The following is a 25,329-nucleotide window of genomic DNA, read 5'->3' on the forward strand; positions in this document are numbered from 1 at the left end:
CTATACTAAAAGTGAATATGTTTTTTCAGACAATACAAATAACCCCATTTCCTGCTCTCATTAAACCCTCCCCATCCTGAACCTGACCTGGTTAGTAATCAATGCTTTTAACTATTAATCCCCATTTCACAAATTAGGAAATCTAGGTGCAAATGTGTTATTTGCCTGATGTTATACTGTAGTCAGTAGGAGAAATGATACTTGAACTTGGGTCTCTAGTGTTCATTTAAGAAAATAATACAGGTTGGTTCTAAACCTAAAAAGGCACATGTGGATTTCCTTTATTTTTACCTTTAAAAAAAAAGAAAAGGAGGGAGGAGGAGAGGAAGAGAAAATTTAAAGGTCTAAACTTTTCCAAGTGTTATCATACAGAATTATTCTGGACACTATGCTACTGGATATGAAAATATCACAGAGCAATTGCCCTTAATGTGCATCAATTAATTCTACGAATGAGAAATATTAAAAAGGAATACAGCCAGGGCAGTCAAATAATAGCGTTTTCTTCTGGAAGCTGTTTAACTATAATATTCGATGTTGAAAAATTAGTAAATATGGACTTTTCTATATATTTTATGAATATCCAAAGAACATCCTATATTCACAAAATAAATTTAACTATAAAAGTATAAGATGGGATTAAAAAAAACATACAATGATTCATACGAACAACACTCCTAGTCTTAAAGAGTCATCAGTCATAAAAAACCCCACGAGTTTATTATCTACAATAAGATATACAATAATGCAATAGCATAATGTATAAAATTTACTAAAAATTTTTTTTGTGATTGGCCAACTCTTCCCCCCAAACCTCCAAATAACTCATGATCAAAAGACCTCTACCTACAGATCACTGGAAAGGAACATGTGTTGAAGGTCAAAAAATATGAACTCTAAATACTAGCTAACTAGAGGTACAAATTATTGCACCTCTCTGGGCCTCAGTTTACCCACCTGTAAAGTGGAAAGATTAGAATAAATGATCTCCATGACCTTCACAACTCTGATATTCTGAGAAGCCATATTTGAAAGCCTTCCATTACTCTAGGAGGCAGATTGAAAAACATCTTGCTGTGATTTATGTCAGAGTGTTCTGCCTATGTTTTCCTCTAAGAGTTTTACAGTATCCAGGTTTACATTTAGGTCTTTAATTCATTTTGAGTTTATTTTTGTGCACGGTGTCAGGGAGTGATCTAATTTCATTCTTTTACATGTAGCTGTCCAGTTTTCCCAGCACCACTTGTTGAAGAGACTCTCTTTTCTCCATTGTATATTCTTGCCTCCTTTGCTATAGATTAGGTGACCATGGGTGTGTGGGTTTATCTCTGAACTTTCTATCCAAAATAAACAAATGGGACCTAATTAAACTTAAAAGCTTTTGCACAGCAAAGGAAACCATAAACAAAACAAAAGACAACCCTCAGAATGGAAGAAAATATTTGCAAACGAAGCAACCAACAAGGGACTAATCTCCAAAATATACAAACAGCTCATGAAACTCAATATCAAAAAAACAAACAACCCAATCAAAAACTGGGCGGGCTTCCCTGGTCGCGCAGTGGTTGAGAGTCCGCCTGCCGATGCAAGGGACATGGGTTCGTGCCCTGGTCTGGGAAGATCCCACATGCCGCGGAGCGGCTGGGCCCATGAGCCATGGCCGCTGAGCCTGCGCGTCCAGAGCCTGTGCTCTGCAACGGGAGAGGCCACAACAGTGAGAGGTCCGCATACCGCAAAAAAAGAAAAAATGGGCAAAAGATCTAAATAGACATTTCTCCAAAGAAGACATACAGATGGCTAAAAAGCACATGAAAAGATGCTCAACATCATTAATTACTAGGGAAATACAAATCAAAACTACAATGAGGTATCACCTCAGACGGGTCAGAATGGCCATCATCAAAAAAATCTACAAACAATAAATGCTGGAGAGGGTGTAGAGAAAAGAGAACCCTCCTACACTGCTGGTGGCAATGTAAACTGGTACAGCCACTGTGGAGAATGGTACTGAGGTTCCTTAAGAAACTAAAACTAGAGCTACCAAATGATCCAGCAATCCCACTCCTTGGCATATATCCAGAGAAAACCATAATTTGAAAAGATGTTCATTGCAGCACTATTTACAATAGCCAGGACATGGAAGCAATCTAAATGTCCATCGACAGAAGAATGGATAAAGAAGATGCAATACACATATGCAATGGAATGTTAGTCATAAAAAAGAACGAAATAATGCCATCTGCAGCAATGTGGATACACCTAGAGATTGTCATACTGAGTGAAGTCAGTCTAAGTCAGGCAGAGAAAGACAAATGTCATATGATATTACTTATATGTGGAATCTAAAAAAAGGGTACAAATAAAATTATCTACAAAACAGAAATAGAGTTACAGATGTAGAAAACAAACTTATGGTTACCAGGGAGTAAGGAGGGGAGGGATAAATTGGAAGACTGGGATTGACATATACACACTACTATATATAAAATAGGTAACGAATAAGGACCTACTATATATAGCACAAGGAACTCTACTCAATACTCTGTAATGGTCTATATGGAAAAAGAATCTAAAAAAGAGTGGATATATGTATATTTATAACTGATTCACTTTGCTGTACACCTGAAAATAACATAACATTGTAAATCAACTATACTCCAATAAAAATTTAAAAAAATAAATATAATAAAATAAAACTGAATAACAACAAAAAATAAACCTAAAAAAAATATCCTTCCATTTTTGGAGATGAATGAAACAGGCTCTTCTCTAAATGTAGAGGACCTCAGTGCTCTTTTTTACACAAAATGGTAGTTCTCTCTCCAAGAGCTTTCTAAGTAATCAGCCATATACTTACTGAAATCCAAGCGGCAAGTGGATTCATTAACCAGATCCTACACCGATTTGAACGTATATACCAGTAGAAGCATAAAGAAAGTAGCCTCTTCATCTCAGTTACAGAAATACCATACAACCATTTCTTCTAAGTAGAGAACATTTAAATGATAATAATAAAGCATAATTTTACCTGCAAAATCCTAAAACTTACTATTTCACTGAAAGACAAAAGAGAAACTTGAAGAGTATCCCTATTAAGGTTTTTTATTAATTATTTAAAAAGCACATGGAAAGGATAATTGGATGGCTTCAGAAAATGCACTACTTATATGATTTTCAAATAAAGGTGAGTCCAATGGATTTTGAATAGATCTAGTCAATGTCAGTATATTAATCATGTATCATGTCCATCACATACCATGTGATGTTATTAAATATTATTCAGATAAGAGTTCTGTGGTCAGTTTTTAAAACATGACATTTCTTTCCTAGAGGATTTCTCAGAGCCTTTAAAAAAAACTAACAGAAATTTAGAGTCCGCAAAAGAAGTTCATGCAGTGTTTTCCTGCTTGTGAAATCACAGAACCTTTTAATGGGACATTTTATGAAACACAGTTTGGTAAATTCTCTATTGGGTTTGATGAGAAATCTGTAATTTAAACAGGAAGATTATGAGAATGCTTTCTACCAGTCAAGTCTTATTGCAATAGATACCCATTACAATGAACACCCTGACATTCTAAAACACTAATCATCTCTAAACAGCGGATAAGCTTCAAAGACCACTTGATATAAGAAAATCCTTTAAAATTAAAAAAGTTTTTTCAAAAAAGATTTCTTAATTTGGACAAGATATAGTATGATGTCTTTATTTCCACTTTGACTAATATGATAAAGGAAAGGAATAAGTGGGGAAGTATGAGTCAAAAAAGGAGTGGGGGAAAGAAAAAAAATCATTATTTAAAAAAATTGATTTCTCGGCTACATCAAGAAATTTCAATTGAATTGGACTCTCTACGTGGTATGCACTGTTTTCCAGCTGTTTTAATTACAATCTACTAAATTATTAGATATCATAAATTGTAAGAATCCATAACAATGGACAAGACTATGATCCAGCCCAGTAAAAAATATTCTTGGGAAAACTATTGCAAGGAAATACACAAATGTGGGCTCCTACAGAAGCAATGATAAGCAGAAACAAGAGTTAGGTTACCTTCTCCCTTGAGTAAAAAGCATTCTACTCCAACACACCACTATAAAGCAGTCTCAGTTGTTCTCTTGAAATACATCCTCACTCACTGACTCACACTGTTAAATCCTGTTATGCTACCAGTAACGTCCATAGTCATAGAGAGAACCAGTAAATACTTCAGTATTGTCAAATTATAATGATTACACATTTTCATAAGTGATGACACATATCTGTGAGGGCTATCATCACCTCTTGAGTGAGACCCCTTGCATTATGGCTACTTGGCATGGGGCTACTGGTGACAGGAGCAACAGTGAACCAGTACTTACTAACCATGCACAGGCTGCAGGGCCATGTACTGGGTGCTTGAAAGTTCATGATAAAGATCGGCATCCCTATCTTCTGCGAGTTTCATTAGCAAAAAGCATTTATTATCACAAAGAAGTGGGAATCTCACTATGATCCAAGTCAGGGACCAAACACTAGTTGGCTATTAATTTAATATGGTGGAGCAGAAGAATATGAAATACTCTCTCCTAACACACATGGAAGTGTATCAAATAAAAAGAGGGAGTATAAAGACTTTAAAATGAACTTTAGAGACAAAAATTGTACATAGTTAAATGTCAGCACTACAAAATTACAGAAAGATTGGAATAGCTTAAGCTGAAATTTTTTTTTGGTTATATTTGAAGAAAGATGTTCATAGTCCTCTAGCTACTAAAATTTTGAGTGTAATTCATGGCAACACAATGTTTCTTTAGTAAATATGAAAATGGTGCTACAGAATCTTTAGTCAAAAGTTGTACTGAAATTGAAATTGTAATGAAAGATTTTTAAAGATGCACCTTCTCTATCTTGACCAACGGCGCACATTTGTGACATAATTGGCTGGAGTTGAGGATGCAGTATGGGCCCACACAGACTGGATCAAAACTAATTGGACTTTGTGGCAAATGAACTCATGACCTAGACCTCATTAGTCATGATCTAACCAACTGACTTCACGGGCCATAGAAAATTCATGTTGGCATGAGATGTTTACTTTGAATTATTTCTGCACTTAAATGGGGCCTATAATTTTAAAGAGCCAACTTTAGAGATGCTGATTTTCTAAGGTTTTGTGAATGAATGAACTCACCAATCTCACATTTACCTATGATATGGAAGACCCTAATGTCAGCGGTCGGGTAGTTTTAAAAGGCACAAGGCAATATGCAGAAGTCAGAACCATAAATAGGAGAGGAAAATATTTTTTAAAAAACCTAGAGCACACAATTGTACGGTGATAACTAATGTTTATTGAGTATTTACAATTTCTCAGAAGCTACACAAAATACTTTTGATAAGCTATCTCCATATTTCATAAATGAAGAAAGTGAAGCAGGCTGTGTGTCTTTCACAAAGTTTCACATTAGTAATCACTCTCTTCTACCTTGGGTCAGTGATAAATGACCGTGATAGATACTACGGAGTTAACTCAACACCCATGCCAACTATCCTTTTCCCTTGCTGCCATCTACCATATAGACATGAAAGCTACAAACCTGCATTCCTAGATTCTTCTGCAGCTAGCTACTACTTTTTTTTTTTAATTAATTATTTTTGGCTGCATTGGGTCTTTGTTGCTGCGCGCAGGCTTTCTCTAGCTGCGGTGAGCGGGGGCTACTCTTCGTTGTGGTGCGCGGGCTTCTTATTGCTGTGGCTTTTCTTGTTGCGGAGCATGGGCTCTAGGTGCTCGGGCTTCAGTAGTTGCAGCACACGTGGGCTCAGTAGTTGTGGTGCACAGGCTTAGTTACTCTGCGACATGTGGGATCTTCCTGGACCAGGGCTCAAACCTGTGTCCCCTGCATTGGCAGGCGGATTCTTAACCACTGTGCCACCACAGAAGTCCCCTAACTACTACTTTGTTACACAGTTATGGCCAATGAGATATAAGCAAAATGGACCTGGGAGTTTCTGGGAAAGCGTGTGTGTGCGTGTGTGTGTGTGTGTGTACATATATATATATGTACGTATATAACATATATGACATATCCTCTTCTTCCACCTTCCCTCTTCTTGCTGTCTGGAATACAGATGTGATGGCTGTAACCAAAGCAAATTTACTACTGTACCAGCAAATCTTGGCCCTGATATCCTTGAGCTGCTAAACTAATGTCAGCCACAGACTAAGAGGAAGTACAACTGTAGATGTTTCTACAGGCTCATTTCCTGTCATCTTTGGGTAGCTTAGCACTAAGCTGGCTCAGCTGGTCTAAGTTAATCCTAATGGAAGAACAGGCTGATGGAACTGAGCTTCAGAGGCAACCCACTCCTCTCTAGATAAGAAAGCCATTTTTTTTCTACTATATAACCAGTTAATGTCTACTGCCCTGATCCCTAGAAATATGTAGCACTCTGTGAGGCCAGAGATCTTCTACTGGAGCAATTTCCATGGTACAATCCAGTCTAACTAGAGGGATGTGATTTATGCCAGCTTGTAAGATTTTCTCCACTAAGGTTTATTTTATATCTGCACCACATGGTGTCAGTTATTTGCACAATATGCTACCTCTGGATTTCTTACTACCTGACAAAAATCAAAGTCCTAATTTGTTTAAATCTCTTTTTGTCAGATTTTCTTGGTTTCTTAGCTGACAGAATGCTGTAATAAATATAAGATAAAATGTTATGGAATGGCAGAATGATAACTTAGCCCTCCAGTGGGGTCTGGTAAGGCTTTACCTAGGATATCTTTGAACTAGGAGAACACACTAGGTAGGAAATGGTACCTTCTTGAACAAAGTTAGAGTATATAATGACCTTACTCTGAGGTAGTTGTGACAGATCTACCACAGGCAAGGATGAAACGACAATACAATTCAGTGACCTCTAGCAGTGTCTAGAAACCCATTTATTTTCCCTGATAGCATAAAGGACCAAGTGGCAGGCATCCCTATTTTTTTTCGGAATAAATGCCAACAGGAGTTTGGATTTACGGTAGAGATTCCAAAAGCAGGCTCCAGGATGCCCTGGCCTTACACAACAAAGAGGTAAAAAAATATTCAGTGTGTCTAAAATATGTAAAGTATTATAGATTCACTAGAGTAACAGAAATGTATTGACCCTTTATTATGTGTCAATCACCTAAATAGATGTAAATACAATAACAAAATGACAACAGTTCCCATTCAGGGAGAGTTCTTCTTAGTGTGATAAATATCAATAAGCATTCATAGCACCATGCGGAAGTGGAAGTCTGGGTATAGTGCTGTCTTTACCGTACAGGGGACAAATAAGTTAACTGCAGAGGAGAGCCAGGGTCCACGTCTCAAGGGAGGGGGTGATGTGTTAGTCTATAAGGATATCGCTATACTGGGGGTAGTGGTTTTGGAAGGAAAGAGAAAAGGCAGAGAATGATATTCCAGCAGAGAAAACAAACCACAGGTCCAAAAATACAGAGGTGTGAAAGGAGAGTACTTGGGGAAACAAGCACAAAGTTGGTTGTTCCTAGAACAGGTGGAAGATGAAGCTAGAGAGGTAGGAAGGGGGAGAATGCCAAGGTGGAGAGTTTCGCTTTATTTTATAGGTAATGGAGATTTAAAGGCAGTGGTGATTTAGGCAGATTCAGTGACCAAAAGCAATGAGAAAAGAGAGACAGTCAAGATCAATGAAGAGTTTTCAGTTTTGTATCATCTACTGTATACCAGGCCCTGTGCTAGTTGCTTTACATACATAGCCTTAAATCCTCAGAACAATCCAGAAAGAGTAAGGCAATTACCCTCCCATTTCCCAGGAAAGAGTAAAAAAAGCTCAGAATAGTTAAGTACTTTGACCATGATTATAAAACTAATAGATAGTTAAACCAGGATTTTAAGTTGTTTAGTTATAATAATAGGTAACAATAAATGCATTTTCTACATACCATACACTCTTCTGGTGTTAGATTTATTGCAGTGGAACAAAAACAACATCAACAAAAAACGGACAAAAATCCCTGCCCTCATAGAGTTACAGGTTGGTGTCATGGGAATCTATGAAATCACCCAAGGAGTAGGTGCAATAAGAATAAAGAAAGCATAGGTTATCAACCTAGGGCACACAGAAGAGTCAATGAGAGAATTTGAATTCATTTTAGAACTTAGAGATCCAACAGATTGCAAACAAAAATCTGTGGTAAATGAAAACAAACCTGGTGACTTATAATAGTTATTAGTCCCTTTATTTATAATAACATCCTGAATCTTAACCCAAAGTGTCTGAAAAACTCAAATGAAATAAATGTACAAATTGACATTACTGTTGATGCAAAGGAGATGGGTTGGGAGTTTTAGGGGGACGAGAAGTTCAGACAGGAAAATAAGATTTATTGAGTACCAGGCACTTTTACGTAAAGTAAGTACCTATTTAATAAATGCAAAAAACCCTCCTAATATAGTAATTTTATATTAGTTTACAGAAAACACGTACACAAAAATTCACCTTATTGGTGAATATTGTTCTTAGCAAACATACATCGGCTTAAGCTCAAACATCAATTTGGGACAAGTAGAAGGTGTCAGAAAGTACCTTACTTTTCTCTAACCGAGGTAGCGGGAGAATGAATACAACTCCCATACATAAACTTACATTGCTCCATTGGTATAGACAGTGTCGCTTCCTTCCACGTACTGCACCTGAGCTGGATAGACATGCTGTACCTGCTGCACAGTCTGTACCTGCTGCACCTGGAAAGCAAATATTAGGACTTTGGTGAGGGGCAGATACAATAGAATGAATATACAGCATTAGATTTACCTCAAAGATTTCTCTAGGGTGTTGATAAACATGAAAATGTTTTATGATGAAAACTGTTAGGTTCATGCTAATTTCAAGGTAAGTGCATGTTGAGTCCAAATCAACTGTAGCATTTATGCAAATAAATTCTGTAACATTCTTGCAGGTATATATGTACATACACACTTAAGTGTTTAGGGTGAAATTCTGAAAGCTCCGCACTTATTTTGATGATTTATGAAATTCTCTTCACCTGGCTTGTGAATGCTACATGTATTTTTAAATTATGAAATTCACAATGGAAAAGTCCAAACACTTATACATAGAAAAAATACTATAATAAACCCCATGTAATCATCATCCAAGATAAATAAATGTCACTAGACCTTCCCCTTTAGCCCCTCACAGGATTATTTAAAAGTAAGTACAGAACTTGCATCATTTCACTGGTAATATTTCACTTTTTTCCTAAGAGAAAAGAGCTACTTTTAACATGAACACAATACTAACATCAGAAATAAAACATTAACAATTCCTTAATATCATACAAACCCCAGTGATTGTTCAAATTTCTCTAATTATTCCAATGTCTTCTTAGAGTTGGCTTGTTCAAATCAGATCCAAACAAGGTCTACACGTTACATCCAGTTGATATTTCCTATCTTTCTCTTTTAATCTCTAACAGTTTTCCATCCTTTTTATATCTTGACTATTAGTTATTGAAAAAACTGGATCATTTATCTAGTAGAATTTCTAGAATGCTAAATTTGGCTGATAGCATCCCTGAGATGTCATTTAATAAATTCCTCTATCTTCGTATTTCCTATAAATGAGTAGTTACATCAAGGGCCTTGAATAGATTCAATTTTTAAAAAGCTGTGTACTTCTTATTGCATCATATAGGTTGCCATAGAACAGCTGGTTGTCTCTCATTCTGCAATATTATTTGATCAGGGGGTTCAGGTGTTGTCAGTTGGATACATTGATTATAATGTTTCCTATCCATGTTTTACCTGAGGATATCACTAGTCATTGATGATCATTTTCTAGAGGGATTATTTCAATTCATAAAAGGCTGCAATCTTATGGTAATCTGATTCTGTTATGCCCTCTTCATTTATTAGTAGAATTCTATAAAGGAATTCTCTTACTCGTATATGCTTACTCTGAAATAAGGTTTGTACAGGAAGAATAGGATAAATGCATGATGCATTATTTACCAGTACTCAGAATGATTTTTTCCCCCTAGCTCCCTCCCCAAGGTGACCAATGTTGCTTTTAGTTTGATTTTGCTTGTATCCTTATGATTTTTAACTTTTGAACATACTGTATTTGATTTTTTTAAACACAGCAGTCTTTTTTTCCCCTAAAATTGTCCCATCTTTGACCAGTGATAGTCCCTTCAAACTGTATCCTGTGTCTTTTGACATGACTACAGTAACCTTTCTCTAACTCCCATGCTTTCTGTTATGATAAGATGGACCAGACCTACCTCTTGTATTTCCTGTCCTAGATCTGAAATCAACTATTTCTTTAAAAACCCCTGGGTCTTATTATTTAGGAGTAATATAAATATGCAAAAACTGTTCAGGAAAGCAACAGGCAAACTATTTGACATCTTTGTGATTTCTTCTACAGAAGCATTCACCATCTGAAGAGTTGCTGTACAATATTATTTTTAAAAATACAGTTTATAAGAGCAAGAAGTTGGAAGGAAAAGCCTTAATGACTGTGAAAAGCAGAGTAATTAAATAAATATAGGAAACCATTCTGTAGAATACATGGTTGATGTTAAAAGATTAAGACTGATACATACTTTAATAGCAAGATCTCTAAAACATATTCTAAGTGAAAAAGTATGTTGCTGAAAAATACCTACAGTGTAATTTGATTTATGTATATATCCGCATACATGGGCACATGTGCATACAAATGTACTTAAATATATAAAGGAAAATAGAAGGAGGCACACCAAACTTCTAAAAATGGTTACTTTGCTGAGCGATATTAAATGAGATGGAAGAGGGCTTCCCTGGTGGTGCAGTGGTTAAGAATCCACCTGCCAATGCAGGGGACACGGGTTCAATCCCTGGTCTGGGAAGATCCCACATGCCGCGGAGCAACTAAGCCCATGTGCCACGACTACTGAGCCTGTGCTCTAGAGCCCACCAGCCACAACTACTGAGCCCGCGTGCCTAGAGCCCGTGCTCCGCAACAAGAGAAGCCACCACAATGAGAAGCCCGCGCACCACAACGAAGAGTAGCCCCCAATCTCTGTGGCTAGAGAAAGTCCTCCCACAGCAATGAAGACCCAACAGAGCCAAAAATAAATAAATAAATTTATTTTAAAAAAATGAGATGGAAGAGATGATGTGACTAATATCCTTTATGAATTCATATCTTATATCTATTATATCAAATATATATCTCAATATATGGAAGGATTTCCACTTCTGGCCATGATGGAGTAAATACTACTGGAAATGCCCTCCCCGCCAACTAAACAAGTAGATAAGTAGACAAAATATGTAAAACAATGTTTTCAGTCATTCAACAAAATGTATCATAAGATTGTGTTCCTTAAAAGAAGGAAAAAAAGTAATGTGAACCCTATAATGATCTTAGCTTTTGACCTGGATGTAATCAGAGTGCAGAGCAAGAATGGAGAAACGAAGCAGAGCATCATGATCTCACTGAGGTGAGGAGACAGACACTGAATTTGGGAAAGCTGAGTCACCTGAAGTTTGGCGGCAGTATCAGAAAGGAACTTAAGCAGAGAAATAGATCCAGAAATGTTCACAGAGATCCCCTTGAGTCTGATGTTGAATACAAGCTGCACGTGTGTAGGGGGGCAGAGATGCTCAAATTCTGACCATCCACAGTGACATGACCTTATTAAACACCTAGGGCATTCTGTAGAAACACCAGAAGGGCAGAGCGAGCCTTAGCAGAAGGGCTAAATTAGGTCTAGAATAAAGACTACTTTAGGTCCATCCTAACAAATCTGAAAGAAAAGCCTTGATAATATCCACAAGTAACTGCCTATACAGAACTACATTTAACACTTTTAAAGGAAGACATCAAAATCGAGACATATAAAACCATAAGAACCATAATGTCCAGCATTCAAAAAATATTATTAGACACATGAAGAAGCAGAAAAATGTGATATATAACCAGGAAGAAAATCAATCAATAGAAACAAATCTAGAAATGGAAGATATGAAGTGGCAGACAGAGACATTAAAACAGCTGTTCTAAACAGACTTAAGATTTAAAGGAAAACACAAACATGATGAGAAAAAAAGAAGCTATAACGAACCAAGTCAAATTTGTAGAGTTGAAAAATACAGTATCTGAAATGAAAAATTTGCTGAATGGAATTGAGAGCAGATTACATAATGCAGAAGAAAAGACAAGTCAAGTTGAAAACCTAGCAGTAAAAACTATCTGAAGAACAGAGAAAAAAAAGGAAATAATGAAGAATAGAGAACCAATGAACTATGGAACAATATCAAGTAGTCTAAAACAGTATAACTATAGTCCCAGAAGAAGAAGAAGAACGGAAAATATATTTGAAGAAAAAGTGGTAGAAACATCCAAATTTTATTAAAACTATAAACATTGTAAGAAGCTTAACATATGCCAATGTATAGAAAAAGAAAACCAAGCCAAAGTGCATCATAATTAGAGTGCTAAAAACCCGTATCAAGGAGAAAAATTTTTAAGCAAGACAGAAAACAGACGCATTATGTACAATGCAACAGGTATCAGAATGATTGAAAACTTCCCAGTCAAAAATAATGCAAGCCTAAGACAATCAAACAACGTATTTAAAGCAGTGAGAGGAAAATTTCAATCAAGAATCCTACAACCAGTGAAATATCTTCAAAAATGAAGAGGAAATCCTTTCTCAGACAAAAACTGAGAGAATTCATCCTGCTCTAGCAGATATCCAGTGAAGGTAGCCACAAAGGAAGCCCTTTGGACTGAAGAAAAATAATACCAGATGGAAAACTGGACCTATACAAAGAAATGAGGAGCACTAGAAATGGTAACTTCGTAGGTAAAGGTTTTTTGTTTGTTTTCTCATCTTTTAATTTCTATAAAAGATAACTGCCTATGTAAAGCAAAAATAGCAATATGTGTATACCAGGGTTTACTTACCACATATGTAGAAATGAAATGTATGTACGACAAAAATAGCACAAAAGAGGGGAGAGGGAAATGAAAACACACTTTTGTAAATTCTTATATGTTAAGTAGTGTAGTATTACTTGAACACAGGCTGTGATCAATTAAAGATATAAACACCATATTAAAAAAATAGGATAGTCAATAGAGGAGATAAAATGCAATACTAGAAAACACTCAGTATATCCAGTAGAAGGCAGAAATAGAGGAAATAAAAGAAGAACAAATGGAACAAACAGAAAATAACAAGAAGCTAGAATTAAATGCAACCATATCTATAATTATACTCAGTTTAAATCTTGACTGTCATAATGGGTAAAAATGTAAACCCTAACTATATACTCTCCACCAGAACACATTTTAAATATACAAAGACAGGTTAAAAATAAAAGGATATAAAAAGACAGGCTTTTGCAAACACCAATCACAAGAAAGACTGGTTATATTAGTATCAGTCAAAGTAGACTTCAAGACAACCGATATTACCAAAGATAAAGAGGGAAATTTCATCAAGAAAATTGTCAAGAATAAATAATATATCTTATATGTCTTTGCATCTAAGAACAGTTTCAAAATAACATGAAGCAAAAACGGAAAGAATCAAATGTCCTTAATTGGTTTCCTTCATGGGGGCCAGTATGGTGTGGTGGCATATTCAGTTGATTTGGAAACAGGAGAACTGATTTTAAGTCTTTATGCTGACACTTGCTGTTTATATATTAGGATAGTCAATTCACTTCTTTAAGTAATAATTTCTTTGTGTGTAAAATAAAAATTGTATCCACTCTATCATAAAGAATTTTTGTGAGAATCCAAAACTATTAAACATAAATACAAAGCATGGCATAGGCATATATGATAATTATAATACATCTTGAATAATGAGAGACATTCTTAAATACTTCAAAATATGAATCTTGTCTTCTACATCTGTGTAATTTTCATCTTTATATCCCACTTGGCTTCAGCCATAAATATGCACAATAAATGTTCATCAAGGGTTCCTTCAAATCATGAGATTCTGTAATTAAAGTAGAAATGAAACTCAGAAAGTGTCAAGAATCTTGGAAAAGAATTCTGGATAGATGCTGGCTAACTCATCTAGGACATCAATATATAAATACGTCTCTTGATTACACTGAGACTTTACAGTACAGCATAAAAATAGGGCAAAATTCTTTGCATTATCTACCAAGTTAAGGAACTGATGAAGTAAACAGAAGACCTATTTACTTAAATAGAAACTAGAGAAACACTAAAAATACTGAATTATAGCATATTTTGGAGGTAACACTATTTTCATTATTATCCAGTAAGTATGGTTTGTCGACTAATCATTAGAAACTGGGCCAAAGGGGCCTTTGAAAGAATTTAGTGATGAGAGATGGAATTGCCTGTAGTTTGAGAAAGTATTCTTTCAAGGGTATAATGATAGTGACGGAAGTAAAACAGGGGTAAAAAAGAAAGGAGAAAGGAAAAATAACTACCTTATGTACACATGTATCATTTCACCAATTAAAAGTTAAGGTCCTTCAGTCTTTTATTTAGATTTTAGTTGAGGGTTATTTGATTTTCTTTCCTTTGTGGGGGGGAGGGGACAGTAGGGCTCTATTATTAGTAAACGTGCATTGGAGAGTCACAGAAATGCTCCTTTCTACCTCAAATTAAAATTATTCGGATCCAGGAAGAGAGCTATGTATACAGAATAACTTTATTGAGACTTACAAATCCAGTCACAGGATGGAAGTGCACACGTAGAGCATTTTTTATATTGCGATATATTCTCAAAGACCCAACATAGTGTAAACACACTATATTTATTGCTCAATATTAAATAAATGCCCTGCACCTAGCAAAGGAAATGCCCAGTGAATATTTGTGAAGTTTATAGTATCTTCTAAATGTGGATGTGTATTCATTAAGAAGCAAAAACAAAAACAAAAATGAAGGAATGCTTATTATTCCAAAGTGAACTGATGTGATTACTTTTAATGGCCTTTAATGTATCATTAAAGACCAAAGGTAAAAATTTAAAAGGAAGTTGCATGCTATTTTCTCTTTCCTAAAATAATTAACTGTGGTTCAAATTTGTTCAAATATTATTCTATACTGTCCTTATGTTAAATATTAAGTTCTATTCAAATATTTACTAAATAGTTATCTATGAAAAGTTTATTTTTTATTTGATTTGCCATGCTGCAGTGCAGGAACTGCTCAGGTTAGCAATGCTGAAAGATATGGGGAAACTAGCATCCTGTAGGCATGTCATTACTATTCCCAATAACTGTATTTTCCATCCATCTTTGTGAAATCTATAAACTGTCACATTTTACTGCTTACCCTATCCAAGTCCTCAGGGGAAAGGAAGGAGATGATTAAATAAACTCTATAGGAAATTAATTTTCTCTTAATTTCATTGTCTTTCCCAGGATAAATTCTCAGAAGTGTTTCCTAAGAGAATGAACAAATATTTTTCACCACTTGAATTTTAATAAACAACAAAGTGGTGAAAATATGAACTGAAAAGAGATGGACAAAGGTGGAATTAACAGAAATAATCAACAATTTCTACAATTAACTGTTCATTTAATAAAAATGACCTTGGGGGCTAATTTCTAAAAGGCTACCTAGTACATATCAGAATGTTGGCGGTAATGAAGTCAAACCATAACAACATTCTGTACAAGAAATTTATCCATTCTCTGGCATCTGAGGAAAAAAAATATCCCCCAGTATAAATATATGCAACAATGTATTTACATTCATACACTAGATGAATTAAGCAACTTAACACTATCTTACTAATACATATTTAAATGGAAGCACCTCTTATTACTATTCAAATGTAGTATTACAAATGCATTTGCTTATTTTTGTGAATTTTTATAATTCTTATTATTTATAAAAAGGAGTGAATACCAAAACAAACTGCGTACCACAGGAAAATGTGCTAGTTCAACAGAATCAGTTAGTAGATTTTCAGGACAAATTTATACAATACGTTGTTTTGGATGTGCTTCAAGAAAAATAAAATGAATCACACTTCAAAACAGAAATCCTTTTCAATAGTAAATGAAATCATTTATAATTGTTAAGCTTATTAGTCAGCTAAGAACAATACTAATCTCTTTGTAAAAGTGTCTTTATTATGTCAAGATCTTCATTGCCTTTCTTGTATAAAAGCATTCCTTACACACGTGGTTGGCACAAAACATTTCAAACCTTAGTACTGAGAACTGTCAAAAACTGCATTAAGATGACTTTAATAGACTCACAAGAGATATGAAAGAGCTCTTAGCAGATTAAAAATATGAGATATTAGAACAGCTATGTTAGAGGCTGCTATGGGACTGACCAAAAGTGAAGCAGAAGGAAAAGGATCTACACTGGAACAGCTATTAATAAAAGGGCAGGGGGGAAGTAAGACATCCAGAGTAGCAGCAGAGAGTTAATTAGAAAAGCCACCTTGTGAGAAAAGAGAAGGAACAGAACTAATTCAATATTTCTGGACCAGTAAAACTGTAGGGAATTGAAGGGATTGAGGAAAGATAAGTCAAAAAGTTCAATGAGTACAGTGTGAGTACGCGTTGCTAGAAGAAAAGATGCAACAAAAGAAAAGAGCATAAGGGGAAAACTAATTTCCTTTACAGGCACGGTTATGGGAACAGAAATCAAAAACCTAAAGCCCAAAGCGAGAGAGAGGCATGGACATAAATACACTACCAAACGTAAGGTAGGTAGCTAGTGGGAAGCAGCCGCATAGCACAGGGAGATCAGCTCGGCGCTTTGTGACCACCTAGAGGGGTGGGATAGGGAGGGTGGGAGGGAGGGAGACGCAAGAGATATGGGAACATATGTATACGTATAACTGATTCACTTTGTTATAAAGCAGAAACTAACACACCACTGTAAATAAAGATGTTAAAGACGTTAAAAAAAAAAAAAGCAAGCCTATTCCTAGTATATTCTGGATGATTAAAGCAAGAAAGTATTTAAAAAAAAAAAAAAAACACCTAAAGCCATTTTTGTAGTCTTGGTTAAAAGTAAAGTAAATTATACATTACAATACTTTTTAACAAATCTTGCCAGCAAAGAATCCTACAAATATTTTGAATGCTGAAAGTTATTTGCAGGTACCGGATGTTTATACATTATGATCACAAGATCACAGGGAACAAAGAGCATGGTTAAGTGACAGGACAGGTTAGAAAAAATGTTACTTAAAGTCTCTCCTTGTGTTTGCTGAGAAAGAACAAGACGTTTCCCTAGATCTTTAATGTTAATTTACAAAGTTTTTCCTGGGATATGCAGTGATAACTACAAAATTCCTGTTTAATCTTCTAAGACTGGTAGCCCTCGACTTCAAAGAATGTGATGAATGTGAACTGTTGGAAAACAGGATATTGTTCATTGAAATGACAGAGTTCATTTTATGTAAAAGAGGAATTTGTTCATTTACATTGTAAATTCACTCACTGTCCCTGTGTTAGTAAACTCTCTCACTTATAAACTATGTAGCTCTCCCTTTTTTTTTTTCAGAAACACTCAGATTTTTGGATATACTTTTCTCATAGTAGACTTTATGTAAATAAATGATGCTTCTAGCACATTCAAATCCAACAAACATCACAAACTCTGCTTCTTCAACAGGGCCAGAGGTAAACATGAAATGTATAGGAATTATTTACTAAAACTATGTGATTGCTATAGGCAACTAGAAGTTATTATGAAAGTGTAAACATTACTGCTACACTTGGACTTCAGGTAGAGTCATATGAAGGCTAATAATGTAGTGATTAAGGTCCTGGCTCATTTTCTTGCACTTCTGACCATATGTAAATGAGGGAATCAATTGGGAGTGAATGAGTTCAATAAATCATCCCTACCTGCCTACCATCTATCTCCCAAAAAATACCTGATTAACATCAAAGAGCAGGAGCTAACTGGAAAAGGTGAAGCAAGTTTCCAAAGGCAAGAGGGGAAGTGTTTTTGGTAGCAGGGATGTGACTCAGAATAGATTTAGTTTATAAGGATTTCTCAATGACAAATTTGATAGATATTACATAAAATATATATAAAGCCATTTTTGTGAGTCAAAAAGAACAAAGTTACAACTACTTCATACAAGTGAGGAACATTTTTTGTCATGATTATAACACTGTCTTAAACATTATTCCCCTTGGGGTCCAGCAGGACAGACCAATACTAAGATTCTACTAAACTAAGTAATAATTTCTGGGGGAAGAAATTTACTAAACAACACTCCGGTTACCAGAAAGAGCAAATGAGCTCAGTATTCCAATCTTGCTGCGGTATTAGGACAAGTATTTAGAATAGGAGGCTTCTCTAGTCTCTCTAGTAATAAATCAAACTATAGAAACTTAGAATATCAATAAATGTAAGCAGCACATCAGAAGATCTAGCTATGCATAAAATACATTTTGCAACTCTAGACTGACCATCAGAGTATGCACTTTAAATGTCTTCCCTGGTGAGAAGGCATAGATGCAGATTCATACGTGCTCCCAGTGTCTATGGTAATGAAGCGTATTTGCAAGAGAGATGCTGACTCCCTTGGGGTGGAGTACACGGAACTAAGAGAATGAATTATTAAACTTATGTGTTGGTAGTCAAAGCACTGTAACTTAAAATAACAGAATTCCTTAGTTACATACTATTGTTAAACTACTACTAAAACTATTATTAATAGTGATATACAATATTATTTCATTTGTTCCTCACAAAAATTCTGAGATGAATTAAAGATGGTAGGCATTTTTGCCCCCATTTTATAAACAGTGACATAAGTACAAAGACATAGTGACAACCCAAAGACATGGTAAGTGACAGGTAGCGATGATGCTAGGTATTCTGAATCCAATCCTAGAATTCTTCCTATAATACCAGTGTTTCCCCAAATGTGGGATTAATGACATTGGTGATACACAGGCAAGAGAGTAAATAACTATGAACCATATCCTAAGAATTTGTTCCATTTTCAATTATTTTTAAAGCATTCTGATAGGTCAAGGAGAAGGTCTCAATCTTTACCACCTCTGAAGCTAACAATCTCACTTTTTAAAGGAAAGTAGGCCCCAGTGTTGGGTGTTGTCAAGCAAAAGCAGTTAGCCAAATCACGTAATATTATTTCATTTTTACTGTATTTAATTTTATGTTTATCTTCCATTTATTTCAAGGGATACTAGTTTTTCATTTCTGGTAGAAATATAAGGTACTCCTTATTAAATGAATTCATGTAAGTAATTTTACAGAAAACTGGCTAAGTAAAAAATAACTATATAGTGGACTTCGGAAAAAGCAAAATCATTAAGCAGTCTGCAAAGGACTGAAAATTAAAAATACTATACTACATATCATATGCTATAAATCATACTCTTTAATAATGAGAGTCTCACCAAAAGACTTTCCACTTTAGCAAACTTATTTCATACATGAATTGAAACCATTAGTTACTTCATTGTATCAACTTATTAGTTACCTAAACTCCTAAACAAAATGAGTAGTAGCCGTAATACTACCATAGCAAGGGTCAAGTTAATTTTGAAGCAAACTTGGCATATCACCTACTTTTTAGCAATATTTTATTTTACTTATCCTAATATTTTCATAATAAAATTTATACATAAATACAGTTGCATATGATTCAAACAAAAAGAAAATCAGAGTAAAATGTGATTGCCTCCTGCTTTATGCTCACACTCACTTCTGGCTATTCCTGTTCCTGGACATAATGACTAACCAACCTGATTAACCAACCATAGGACAGCACGCAGTCCTCCAACGTCTTACCAATAAATTCACCTTCATGTGCATTTTTGTCTCTGTGCTAGCCAGGAGCAGAAGAGGTAGCACCAACTGCAACAACAAACAGCCCCCAAATCTCAGTGCTTTAACTCCTAAGTTACTCATCTAACGGAGGGTACACAGGAGGTCCTGATCCACACGGTCACTTTAGAGACTCTGATTAACAAGGCTCTACCACTTTGTAGTTGTGTCATCCTGATGTAGCCTTAGAGGAGCTAAAGATTGTAGAGGTGGCATCATAGCTCCTAAATGCCTTGACTCACAAATAATACACTCACCAACTACTATCCAGAATATGCCACAGGGCCCAACCTAACTATAAGGGAAAATACACAGCTGAACATTTTATGTATCTGATAAAATACCTTTTTGTTCAATAGTACATATATGAACCAGGTGACAGATAACGTGTTTTCCTGCTACTTACTGTTCTTAACAATACATCTTGGAGCTCTTTTCAAGTGTGTATGTATTTGTGTCTGTGTGTACATGCATGTACAACTATTTTTATTGGTTTCATAGTATGCTATAGTATAGATAAAACTTACTTAACCATTCCACTATTTATGAATATTCAGGCTACTTTTTTTCTATTATAAAAAAAGTGCTATAAAGAAGGAATAGATCTAGTTTTTAATCAAACATTCTATAGAGTTGATCCTCTCCATATGTTTACTGGCCATTGGTTTCCCATGTTGTGTGAATAGTCTATTCATATCTTATGTCCATTTATCTATTGCATTGCTTGTCTTCCCTTAATGATTTACAGGATCTTGTTAAACATGATGAAATTTTTACTCCGATTTATTTAATATATATTTTTCCTTTAACTCTTTCCATGGTGTTTATTAACTATTACTTGGCCAAATATATCAACGCCTTTCCTATAAGCCTTGTGATGTTTTATATTCTACGTAAGACGATCTTCCCCTTTTTAAGATTATGAAAAAATAGTCTCCTGATTTTGTTTCTATTGGTTTTGCAGTTTTAAAACTGATTAGTTCTACAATCTATTTGGGGTATTAAGATAAACACCATTTACTGCATTATCTTTTTTTTAATTTGAAAGGGTATATTTATCATGAACTAAGTTCTCATTTATACATGGATCTGTTTATTTACTCCTGGTCTGTTACCACTCAGTTTTTATTACTATAGCTTTGTAGTATTTTATAAGATTGGTAGAACAAGTCCTTCACAGCTCTTCTTTTCTATAATCTCTTCCATGAACTTTAGAATTAGCTTTTCAACTTTTAAGAAAACCCTGTTTGATGTTTTGATTGGATTATATTGAAATTATGCATTTGTTTGGGAGAGAAATGAATTCTGTATAAGACAGAGTCTGCCCATCCAGACTGCCCAAACATAGTAATCTCACCATATATCCTTTGCAGCAAAAATCTCATTTTAACGTTTAGGCCTCCTTAATGGCCTTTCATATGTGAGTTATATGCTTCCCCCAGCTCACTGGTTATGAGTGACCTATTATGAAAACTGATGCTATTTTTTGAAGTGATATCGTAGGCAGAATTCTAAAAATCTCTCAGATTCCAAACCTGCATCCCTGTAACCTATGAAAGTGATGAGAAATCTCTTCCGTGATTGTGCTACATGGCACGATTAGCTTAAAATTGGGACTGACCCAGCCTCATAAGCCTTTCAAATTAGAGTGCTTCTCTGGCTGGTGGCAGAAGAGGAGGTCAGAGAGTTAAAGCAGAGAACGCTTCAACATGCACGTTTGCAGAAGGAGAGGCCACGTGAGAAGGGATGTGGGCAGTCTCTAGGAACAGAGAGCACACCCCAGCTGACAGCCAGCAAGAAAACAGAGACCTCAGTCCTCTATAACTGAAAGGAAAGAAATGAATTCTCCCCAACAACCTGAAAGAGCTTGAAAGTGAATTCTTCCCTAGGACCACTACACAAAAGCCCAGTGTGACAGACACCTTAATTTCAGTCATCTCAGACCTAGAACAGAGAACCCAGTTGAGTCCCCTCAGACTTACGATTTATAGAAATTACGAGATAATAAATGGGTGTTGTTTTAAGCCACTAAATTTGTTGTAATTTGTTACACAGCAATAGGAAACTAATCCAGATAGACTCCAAAGCAATTGTTATTACCACTTTCCCCCTCCATGGGTTTTCAGGATTCCGAGGGAAAAGAAAATACACTCAGAACCACTTCCCCCTTCCTCACCTGTATTCGCATTAATAGTCCCTAATTAAGACATACATGCCAACCAAAATCTTTAATTTCCTGCTAAATTTTAAGACTTTGGGGAAATAAAAGGCTAATTCTTCCTGTAAAAGTTTGAATATTTAAGGTACACAGTAAATCAAAAACAAAAATATCAAAGGACAAAAAAGAACCTCAAAAGTCATTGGGTAAATCACCTAATGAAAATTAGGAGAATACTGTTATCAAACCCTAGAATCCAAAATCTATTTCACAAGAGGCCAGGATATATACAATAACCAAGTTTCTTTCAGTAATTATCTATAGTGACTACAATGTTTAAAGGCGAATACAATATTTTAGTAAAATAGTAATTAATCAACACTGACAATCCACTGGTATAAATTACTGCACTATTTACCTTTGCCTTTAAGTGAAAATGCACTTTATTATATAGTATGTTAAATTTCTAAAACTCTTCATACTCTTCAGAAATACTGAATTATGCATACTCTGAAATCAGCTTAGAGAATTTTTTTAATAGGTATTTACTGGAGTATAATTGCTTCACAATACTGTGTTAGTTTCTGTTGTACACCAAAGTGAATCAGCCATATGCATACACATGTCCACATATCCCCTCTCTCTTGAGTCTTCCTCCCACCTTCTCTATCCGACCCTTGTAGGTCATCACAGAGCACTGAGCTGATATCCCTGTGCTATGCTTAGAGAATTTTGAACTGGTATATGGCTGAATTATATAATTTTTCAGAAGATATGTCGAAAGAAAATTATAATGGTACTCAATGACAAGACTGACAATAAAATAAGCTTCACTTATTCTGTCTGCATCCTTCTATACTATTTCAATCCTTTTTAACAAAATGTGTTGCATATAGTTCTTGGGTAAAATTTTTAAAACAAAGGAATAAATAAAAAAAGAAAGTTTAGTGAATATGAAAGATCACAATTTTAATTTTGATGGAATTGAGAGAAACATATTAAGTTGTAGAATCTGAAAACAAATTAGAGGGAAGTAAAAATAGAGTAGAAAGAATTTAAAGAAAATACTATAACATGGAATAATGGTTAGCTACTTGTTAGAACTATTAAAACAATGTTATGAGAGTTAATTAAAAAGAAAACTCATGCATTATCTGAAATAAATTTTAAAGTTGTTTCTTTGTCAAAAATGATTTTTAAAGTTATTGACTTCTCCAATACTGCTCTCCTCAAAATGCCAATTTCTATGAAATACAAATAACAGAAGTGTAGTGATAGACTAAGGAACCATTATCCTTGAAATTTTAACAGATGGTCTTATCAGGACGATGCACAGGGATCTTATTTCCTTAATTGATTTTCTTTGATGTCTCCATGGTTTTTCACTCAGTAAACAAAAGGTATTATTGATCTAACCACCAAGTTGTCCCTGCATGTTGGTAGCACATATTGCAGTCAATTTAACAGTTGTTGGGAAAGCACATCTAAACTCTACTTACCATTTGCCTGATGATTTGCATGGAACCTCATGCAAATCATGGAACCTGATGATTTGCATGGAACCTCATGCAAAGGGAGAATGATCCCTTTGAGCTAATGCTTTGCCCATTCCTAAGCACCGTAGTTGATAATTTAAATTTCATATTTTGCCATCCATTTACATCTTAGTGCAAGTAACTTCCCCGCAAAAACAAGGCTAGTTCTGATGTAGAGAAGAGAGAGAGAATTGTGTTTTGTACGTAAGCCCCACGAAGGCAGGAACAATACCTGTTTCTTCTTTATCCTCTATCACAATGCCTGGAACATAGTAAACCCTCAATAAGGATTTGATGAAGGCAAGGAGGCGAGCACAAACTGAAATTCAACAAATAGCTCTGAGTTGCCAATGAACAAGAAAAAAACCCCAAAAAACCACACAGGCAAATGGCACATTAGGGGAGAAAAACAGCAAAAAGAAGAAGGTGATAGCGAAGGGAGTAAGAAAGCTCAGTTCTCATATTATTCCTAAATAAATGCATTTTATTTTTCTTTACTTCATGACTTACTCATTTAATAGCTCCACCCATATGCTATTTTAAAGAATAAAATTCATTGGAATGGTAGGAAGAAACATTCTACCATGAAAGGCTGCTTCCAAAGAAGTAAAAAGATGGGGCCTTGTAAGCACTGACAACATATTACATTAGATAACTATTTAGGTGAAGAATACTTTTACATTAGCAAAAGTAAAAATGTTTTGAAGCCAAAGACAAATGACTAAAGATATAGGTCAAAAAAATGGTTGATGACTAATTTGGAGCTGAATCAATGACCAATTAGGTTTACAGACAAATTTTTTTTTTAATTAAAAATAATTTTTTTTAATTTTTAAACATGGCCAGTTTGGGCACTTGAAATAGTCAAAAACATTTTAAATGATCTCCAGAAAGTTATCAAATGAGTACATGTAAAATATATATAGGGCTCAATTCCATATTAATCCAAATTGTAAAATATTTATAAAGTCAAAAAGTACAAATATTAAAAATTACTCTTAAAAATTACACTACACATATTTTTCCATTACTGGTAATTGGTCTGTTCATATTTTCTCTTTCTTCCTGGTTCAGTCTTGGAAGGTTGTATGTTTCTAGAAATCTGTCCATTTCTTCTAGGTTGCCCAATTTATAGGCATATATTAGTGGTAGTCTCTATGATCCTTCGTATTTATGTGGTATCAGGTGTAACTTGTCCTTTTTCACTTCCGATTTTATTGACTTGGGCTCTTTTTTCTTTTTTTAAAAATTTTTATTGGAGTATAATTGCTTTACAATGGTGTGTTAGTTTCTGCTTTATAACAAAGTGAATCAGCTATACATATTCATATATCCCCATACCTCCTCTCGCGTCTCCTTCCCACTCTCCCTATCCCACCCCTCCAGGTGGTCACAAAGCACCCAGCTTATCTCCCTGTGCTATGCAGCTGCTTCCCACAAGCTATCTATTTTACACTGGTAGTGTATATATGTCCATGCCACTCTCTCACTTCAGCCCAGCTCACCCTTTCTCCTCCCCGTGTCCTCAAGTCCATTCTCTACATCTGTGTCTTTATTCCTGTCCTGCCCCTAGGTTCTTCAGAACCACTTTTTTTTAAAGATTCCATATATATGTGTTAGCATATGGTATTTGTTTTTCTCTTTCTGACTTACTTCACTTTGTATGACAGACTCTAGATCCATCCACCTCACTAAAAATAACTCAATTTCATTTCTTTTTATGGCTGAGGAATATTCCATTGTATATATGTGCCACATCTTCTTTATCCATTCATCTGTCAATGGACACTTAGGTTGCTTCCATG

General features: G+C 35.1%; 1 protein-coding gene across 2 annotated transcripts in view; it reads right to left on the reverse strand.

The window, feature by feature from the left end:
* RFX3 (regulatory factor X3) overlaps nt 1-25,329 on the reverse strand; it is a 289,095-nt gene that overhangs the window by 104,809 nt on the left and 158,957 nt on the right. For both annotated transcript variants that reach the window (XM_060153464.1, XM_060153465.1), the window contains exon 3: nt 8,645-8,742. In XM_060153464.1, the coding sequence (XP_060009447.1) occupies nt 8,645-8,742 (98 nt within the window). The remainder of the gene's footprint in view (nt 1-8,644; nt 8,743-25,329) is intronic.

The sequence above is a fragment of the Lagenorhynchus albirostris genome, chromosome 7, assembly GCF_949774975.1.
Source record: "Lagenorhynchus albirostris chromosome 7, mLagAlb1.1, whole genome shotgun sequence".
Lineage (NCBI taxonomy): Eukaryota > Metazoa > Chordata > Mammalia > Artiodactyla > Delphinidae > Lagenorhynchus > Lagenorhynchus albirostris.